The 8,545-nt window shown below is 39.8% G+C and overlaps 1 protein-coding gene across 4 annotated transcripts; it reads left to right on the plus strand.

Moving 5' to 3' along the window:
- Positions 1–1,371: 1,371 nt before the first annotated feature.
- LOC108098677 (CCR4-NOT transcription complex subunit 9) lies at positions 1,372–8,106 on the plus strand. Of its 4 annotated transcripts, none has more exons than XM_017201776.2 (4): positions 1,372–2,924; positions 2,982–7,589; positions 7,668–7,782; positions 7,840–8,106. In XM_017201776.2, exons 1-2 carry the CDS (start codon positions 2,060–2,062, stop codon positions 2,993–2,995), a joined length of 879 nt encoding a protein of 292 aa, XP_017057265.1. In that variant the 5' UTR covers positions 1,372–2,059; the 3' UTR covers positions 2,996–7,589; positions 7,668–7,782; positions 7,840–8,106. The 4 variants fall into 4 exon arrangements, with proteins under 4 accessions (XP_017057265.1, XP_017057264.1, XP_043065217.1 ...); XM_017201775.2 differs by having other exon boundaries at positions 2,982–3,404; positions 3,475–7,782; XM_043209282.1 differs by having other exon boundaries at positions 2,982–3,153; positions 3,214–7,782.
- Positions 8,107–8,545: the final 439 nt, after the last annotated feature.

Genomic DNA, 8,545 nt, shown 5'->3' on the forward strand with positions numbered 1-8,545 from the left:
AGGAAGCTATGTGCATACATGTTAGTCAGCAACAAATCTAACACTTTTTTGTAGTTTTTTTTGATTTTTTTTTTTGCATATACCGCAGCAGATAATATTATTATGGTGTGCCCTATTAAACAAAAACTTTTGGAGTTGAATATAGTTTAGGGAATCAGGAACTCGTTGCCAATATGTCCAGGGTAGAAAACTTATTAGCTACCGGACTCCGCAATTTGTCTAGGTAAGCGTAAAATTTGCCGGCCCGATGCGAAATATAGCGTACGTACACTGTCACCAGTTATTTAGACTGCAACTGACTGGCCTAATTAGCCAGAAAATAAACTTTTTCATTGGATATCAAAAAGATCGCTGGTAGTGGCAATAGATAAAAAAAACTGCTGCCTGCGTTTTCATTTGTTTTTCATTTTCGTAACTCACTTAATTAGCATACATTGTGCTGGCGTACTCAATTATTTTTTGGGAACTGTCGCAGATGGCCAAAGGCAATGATCTGTGTTTAATAAAGCTATAATAATAATTTGACTTTTGTTTGTTTTGTAAATAAGAAAGACAGTTGTGTGCTCTGGCGGGTCAGCAAGTTTTTCTTGAAATCATGGAGTATTTGTGAATTAACAAAGAAGCTTAAACATGGAAAAGACCGAAATTTATTTTCGTTTTGCAATACGCGATACTTGCCACACAAAAATTATCGCAAATTATTTGCGTTTAATCACATTGCTTTGTTCGCTTGTCCTTGCTCATTAAGGGGTTATTAGACAATTTTTCTGCAAAATTTTGTAGAGATCGGGGCACTAGAACCTAAGATACAGCCGTTCATAGCGCACGGTGTGCATGACTACCTAATGTCCACCTAAAACTTTAAACGCGATTATCTCGGAATCGAATTTTTGAGAAAAGGTCGTTGCGGTGAGCACGATATCTCGGTAACCACTACATCGATCGATTTGAAATTTTGGGGGATTGTTTGTAGATACAATAGCTAGTTCGTGAACGAAGGAATTTTATTTTCGATAAATTTTTCTATTTTTTTGGGGCGAAAAACTAAATTATTAGACCTCGAAAAATCGGTTTTTTTGAAAAAATAATCACTGTAACTGTAAAAATTTTTTTTTCGTAAAATCCTTCGTTCACGAACTAGGTAACACTATATACTAACGTATTTTTTTTGTTTTTTTTTTTTCGTTGAGCCGTTTTCTTGTTTTTATGCTCACCGTTAGCCACTACTTAAAAAAGGACTTCTGCGGCAAGGACTATAACTTCCACAATTCTCAAAATTTTCACTCGAAATTTTATACGAATTAAGTTAAGGACACGTACTTTGATAAAATTTTTATTGAATTTAAATAAAACAATGGTAACATGCTAAAAAAAAATAAATAAAAACCCTGTATTTCTCTGGTGAAAAAGGTATATAACCCCTTAATATGCGTAATTGAGTTAAGAGCCTTCATAGTAGTGTAAACTGTATTAAACTGCTTTTCTTCAGCTAGTTTGTCCTGTCTATGAAATAGCTCAGCTCATGAATCTTCTTGCTTGATTATCGGATTGGACTACAAATTACCCCTTTTTTTTTTTATTTGGCAATTGCCAAAAGCACAATTACTATACAAAATAAAATAAAAACCAAATCTGATTGTTGGGGTATGTAACTAGAGTATACTTTGATTTTAAACTTCAAAAATGCAAGATAAAACCTTTGAAAAAGCAAAGGACAAAAGGAATGAATACATCTGATCATCGGATCAAAATCTGGCATCGTAACTTTCGTATTAAGCAATCTTAAATTCATCAGCTCTGAATCGTAATAATCCACAATATTTGAAACGTAGGCCAAAACAAGATAAGCATATTCGCTTAGACATCTAAAAGTCGAAGTAAACAAAAAAAGGAGAGTCCAATACTAAACAAACACACTTTTTTAAACAATGAGAACCTAAAGAGGAAATTACAATCAGCAGGCCAGTCGACGACAGTTTCCAATCAGACTCCCTCTGTCACTTTATATTCCTCTTCAACTAATTGAAAAAAACCGGTACTATACTATTTTAGTGCAAAAATGACTTTACCAAACTCCGGATGTGAGCAGCGCAGCGAGGCAGACAATGTCTACGGTTGGATCACTGATCTCTGCGATAAGGAAAAGCGTCTAATGGCCATGTTGGAGCTCTGCGAAAGACGAAGCCAAATCGAGAGCCTGGGTCCCTTACTGTGGCATTCCTTTGGAGCTGTGAGTGGTCTGCTGCAAGAGGTTGTGTCTGTCTATCCGGCTGCTCTGGCTAACGAGTTAAGCGGACAGCAGTCGCAGCGGGTCTGCGCTGCCATCGGACTCTTTCAGGCCATGGCTTCACATCCCGCTATTGGCATTCAGCTGATGCGCTCTCAATTCATGTGGTTTTTAATGCCTTTGCTTAAAATGACCCCAAAAACTCGGGCCATCGAGCATGTTCGCCTATCCGTGTTGGGTGTAGTCTGCGGTCTTCTGAAATCAGATCATCCGGAAATAGTGAGCTACTTTCTGGGAATTGAACTAATCCCACTCATCTTAAGGCAGCTGGAGTTGGGTTCCAGTATGAGTAAGGTGCTCTGTGCATTTGTCCTATGCCGCATTTTAGAGCACGAAGTGGGCCTCAAGTTTGCCAGCCGTAGGTTGGCCCGTAGACTGCATTTAATCCACACTTTGGCCAGAGTTGTTCACCAACTGACGCTGGAACCGGAGCCTAGGATTCTCAAGCATGTTGTGCGGGTTTACTCCCGGCTAGCTGATCATCCCCAGAACCTCGAGTTGATTGTTAAGCACATGCCGGCTCAACTTCGGAACGGCTATTTCTGCCAGGAAAATAAGCCGGGCTATGAAAGCGCCTCAATTGAGTTTGCGGAGCTCAACCGAAAGCTGTTCAGCAATGATGGAGAGAAAGCTCAAGGTAGGATCCAAATTATAATTGTTTTCTAAAGTCAATTTTAAATTTTTTAAAATTTAGGTTTCGAGAAATAGAGTACTGTTGGAAAGCAATTAATGCTGCAATTTACTACTTGACAAATTTGACGCCCACAAGTGTCCTAAAAATATATGTGCATAACCAGTTATCCAGACTCTTTACGATGTGCCAAAAGTTGAACATGTGAATTCCGTAACTTTCCCCCTTTTTTTTGGTTGGTTGGTTTGCCTTAAGCAATAAACAGCTCGTAAATATTTTGATACCAATTTTCCAGCGTAATTGACTCAACGGTACTTTGAATGTCAAACAATAAATTCAATTACCAAACCATAGCCCCAAAAATACCGTCTCCAATGTACACACACGCAGCCGAATCGCTTTTGACATGGATAGGCCGAAAACCCTTCGAAGAAACCAAAGGTTGCAGAAAAAGGTTGAGGGCTAAGGCAAGCGGAAAATCAACGGGTAATCGATTTGCATTAAAATAACAGTAAAAAAAAGGAGTTAAACCAAAAAGCTCGATATAACTCTTTAGCCCTTCACATCCTCAGATAAACGTTGGTCGATCCACAGCATATATGAAATTCAAGTAGAGTAAAAAAATCAAATAAAAACATATTCTTATTGTAAAACTTTATACTTTATCAGTCTGAAAAAAATATTACCATTTAGAAAAACAATATCCTTGGCTTTTTGAATGCCTCGTTAAGGAGTCACAAATTTAAGTCCATTATAGTTTTATCTAAAACTTATTTTTAATCAAGAGCAAAAGCAGGTGCGGAAAAACAGTCAGAAAAAAACAAGCGCTAACAGCCGAACTAAATCAATTTAAATTTTCATCTCGTAAATGTAAATGCTTAAAAAAAGGGGGAAAACACGGAATGGGTGAGAAATTCAGTGAAGCAACCGCAATCTTTTCCAAATTGTTTAGAGGGTTGCTACTCTTTTCCGCGCAGCTCCACCATAAGTAAATATCTGCCTCGCACTCACACGCACATGCGAAAAAAAAATAATAAAATAAGGTGAAAGAAAAGTAAGGCTTATTATGCCCCCGGGTAAAATATAAACGGAATGTAGAGGAGCGGAAAGCGGGAGCCAAAGGTGCAGCGAAAGACAAGAAGCGGGTTGGCAGGCGAGACACGTTCTAATAGATTTTTCCAGCCTCTCGCCTTTGACGCTTGGCAGGCCGTACAAGTTACACATGTTGCTGTTGTTTGGCTTCCTGTCACACAGATGGAAAGATCCAATCCCCAACATATAAGTATGCACTGGCAACAAAGTGTAGACTTAATTTTTTAAACTTATGAGACCGTCAGTTTACTTTATATTTAATAAGAAGAAAAGCATCGACCTTTGATGGTAAAACTACAAATATTCTAATAATCCGATAAAAAATTTTGTTTAATTCTGGGTCCGATGCTGACAATGTCAATTGTGTGTTCTGTATAGTTCCTTTTAAATTAAATTAAATTTGTTAAATATAAATATTTATTTCTGATAGTGGCGTCCGACCCGGGCTGAGCCGGAAATTAAAATAAATTACCCACTGCAAGGGTATGATGAACACCAATAAATATTAGCAAATTTTTGTATGTGCTGAAATTGCTCGGCACATAAAAAGAATTTGACAAGGCTCAAGTTTTTTCCTAATATAGGTCCGTAAATCCTTTATTCAATTCCTCGCCGCGATAACCGCGTCACATCTCCCAAATCCAAAAAAAGGATTTTTATGCACAAATCGGCATTGATTAGGGAGCCGGATAAGGTAGAAGACGTACAGCCCACAATCACGACTTGTATATGCCCATCAATCTATGCAAATTGCTGGCAATTGACTGGCAAGCAAATTCGAAAATTATGCCATCGGCGCTCCACGGACAACAATGAGCAATGAACAGAGCCTTCGACTGGCAAGCACAATCTTAACCGAAGCTTCTGCAATTGACAGAAGGGAAACCTGGCGAAGATAGCCAGCGGGTGGTGGAAGGAACGCAGAGCTGGAAGAGAACCAGAGCCGGAAGCTGGCACACAACTAATTGGACATCCGTTGGCCCCGGCGATTATCGAGTCTGAACCAGGACAAGGGCAAGGTAAAGGTAACTCAAGTATTCTTCCTGCTGTTACCTTTTCCGCAGTAAGTTTTGCGTCACGTTATTAACACCAGATTGAGTTAAGGGACCGGGGCCGGTGCCGAGAAGGCCGGAATAATGGTCGCTATGGCTGCAGGTAGACGGTAGTTCACTCCATTTCGCTACGAACTCTATGTCCAAAGAGACAGAAAAGTACCTGGAACGTTGAAATTGTCAGTGTCGCTCATCCAGGTTTAATTGAAGCCGATTACCCAGCTGGATACTTCAGGGCTGGCCGCCAACTGGGAGCCTCATTAGATCGATCCATGCCCGAGTTCCCGTGCGGATACACTGCCGCTCATCAGGGGGGTTGGTATTGAACCAGTAACGATGAAGTCAAAAAAAGCGTTTTAAAATAGAAAGAAACGCTAGCAAGGAAAAACTTGTAAGATGTGATTTAAGTTTTCACAGGCTGTTCTAATTTAACCAGAAGTCTCACTCTTTTAAAAACCCTTCGCATTTAACTTGTGTGTAGTATATTATTTTAAAATCGTTAGGGGTGTCAATATACAATAGTTTTACTTTTACTACGAGAACTAGAATATTCTATTATTTTAATAAAACATCATTTAAGGTTGAGGGTTCAGCGGATAGTGTTTAAGATTCACGCCCACTGAAATTTATTCTTTTTGGCTATAAGTTGTGTGTGCTAATCTTTTTCTCTGAGAGAAACAAAACTCCACAACAAAGGTACTACAAGATCAATGGGCTTTCAGGGCTTTCACGTCAGAAGTTTTGCTAAGCAACCACTTCAAAAGTCGTCTTTCTTGCGTCTTTTAAGTGGCGCAGCACTTTTTGTTTGTCACCTGACTGTGGCTCCCTTTTCCACTTTCACCTCAACTTCGAGATTCATTAGCCACCCGCATCTGTCCGTTGACCCGCCTTGTGCTCAGCTCCCTTAAGCTAAATTAAGTTTTGATAATTCCTAATAATCTATTCAAGCAAGTTCTCAAAATTGTTTGTTCACTTGGCAGTCACTGTGAGTGGTTTCAATGGATGGGTCTTCGTGAGGGCAAGGGACCCAAATGAAGATGCGGTGGGCTTTTGTTGTACTCCCGCTTCCCCATCCCAACAGTGCGAATTGAATTTTGAAATTTCCTTAGATTTGAATTGTTAGATAGCCAGCGACTTATTATTTCGGAACACACTGCACCGTTAAAAATATAAAAAATAATTTACATTCAACAATAATATTCTATCGCGTTTTAAAGACGATATGCATTGGTGTAGGTATGCAGATCATATTAAAACAGTTTATGCAAACAAGAAATAAGATTTTAAAATTTCATGATTTTCTTGTAGAACCTCGTATAGCAGTGTAATTGGCTTTGAAAAACTTCCTCCAGCAACTATTGTTGAAAAGTTTTCAATTGAGAATATTAATTTAGCCAATACACGTGGGGGAGGCAGCAGAGGGAAAGCAAAACAAACGCTAAAAGTTTTGTGGTTGCACTGCCTGAAAACAAGACGAAAAGAGGCAAAGCCCGGTAAAAGGTCGACGAGATATAGTATAGGATGTTCATCCTCCACTTTAATGCCAAAAGGTGCCGGCATATTGTGGTTTTTGTGGCGCACTTTCTATTAGGCAAGCGGAAGTATAATCAAGAACATTTGCTTCCTACCAACCACTTGCCGCACCCCGTCAGAACCATTTCACCACCGGAACAACCGCTCCGCGGAGCACACGCACTTTGCCCCAATTAGCCGTGTGTCCAAACAAGTTGGCTGTAGGCGCGGCTTTGTTGTGGCCAAATGCAGTGGAGCTCGGAAATCAGTGATTGTAAATATTCTGAATATGAAAAGTAATGTGGTCAGTAGTGGCGTTGACCTGTTTAGGGCGAAAAAAGACTTTTTCCCAGCTAACAAACAAACTGCACTACAATACATAGCCTTCAAAAGCAACCTTGCAATAAAGTCAATTTGAATTAAATCCATTGGATTTGTTTTTACGTGTATGTTAGGGAAATGAAGAACGGATCGCCGAGCTACCGGGCACACGGCACAGTCTCCATCCCGTGTTCACCTGCAGGGAATTAGCATGCAAAACCAAATCCCACCCGAAAGCACACTCCCCCGGAGTACGAGGGTCAGGTTATGAACATAGCGCTCATCATCGATGTCCGCCGGCTAAACTGGCGGATGGCAGACGGCAGCTGTTCGAGTGCCCATCTCATGCCTCGCCTCTGGACTTGTGTCCGAAAAATGTTTTCCCCAGCATTTGCATGGTAAAACGGCAACATGGTGTGGTGGTCATCGTGAGCTCGTAGTGTTGTACTACACTCAAAGTCCATTCAATCACGCAAGCACTGACAAAAAATTTAGAATATATTTTCTTGAATCTTATTTAAAAAACAGAAGGCGTGGCTTCGATTTTTCATTTAATCTTTGCAGTTTTTGTATTTATTTATTTACGTATTGGTATAGCCTTAAACCAAATTAAAGCAAATTGCAATAAAGTGCAATACCAGTTCTTAACAAACTCAAACAATGGATATTCTACAAGACATATTTAAATAATCATGTTAGGATAAGTATTAATTTTAAAAACATAACAAGTTGTCCTCAGTGTGAGCTCCCTTCTATTTACACACATTCATAGACCGGCGAGAATCAAAGGAAGTTGGAAACCTGGAACCAGAGCCAGAAACAGAAACAAAAACTACGCCAACGCAGGACCTGGACGTGGAACTGAGAATGGAAAAAGACGCCCAGCGGTAACAACTGTCCAATGCAGAAGCTGCTCGGTTCACATTTGCTTTGTTTCATGCTAGGTACACATGTTCGTTACCCACGTGGGAGCGGAAGCTGGTGGCAGAGGCTGAAAGTGGGCGGCAGTGGAGCCGTCGCAGCTTGTTTCCGGTCCGCCAGCCATGCAATTCGAGAAAAGAAAGCAAACTGGCGCCTCCAGTACACTTTTGCATTTCGAGAGAAACGACCTCCACACACACACTAACAACGGCGTGCAGAAAGTTCACGCAAATGTATAAATTGGTATTGTATAGCCCAATTTTGATAAATACACCCACGAAAGCAGCAAATATTTGGCGAAGTTACTGCTAATCCCATTGCTTCTACTGTCTTTGTATATGGGGTAGTTGCCTTTTGAAAGAAGTTTTATTCATATTTCCGAGGTCGTCAAAAATAATCAGAAACCTTTGCTTAGGTATTGTGCTGAAAACTGCTAACAACAGTTTAGCTACTTATTATATTTTGTGCAAACTCTTTGGCTTTATTAAATTGTGAAACTTAGAATCTTTATTATAATTTCGCGTAGTGAATATTTACAGGATATTGTGATTAAATTCAGAGCGGACATTGATTTATGAAGCCCTGTGTATGATTTTTAGGAGCAGACTTTATAAATTGAAATTAATTGGTCAAATTGGTATCTGAAATTTCTCGGCTGCAACTCCTTTACTTCTTAGGCTTTCTTTCACTGAAGTCGACCCTAAAGTAGCTGCAGCCCTTGTAATCCGC

Source organism: Drosophila ficusphila, unplaced genomic scaffold (genome assembly GCF_018152265.1).
Source record: "Drosophila ficusphila isolate 14025-0441.05 unplaced genomic scaffold, ASM1815226v1 contig_791, whole genome shotgun sequence".
NCBI lineage: Eukaryota > Metazoa > Arthropoda > Insecta > Diptera > Drosophilidae > Drosophila > Drosophila ficusphila.

What these genes read in the sequence shown, in the direction of transcription:
- LOC108098677 (XM_017201773.2), top strand. Translation starts at nt 2,060, where the DNA reads ATGACTTTACCAAACTCCGGATGTGAGCAGCGCAGCGAGGCAGACAAT.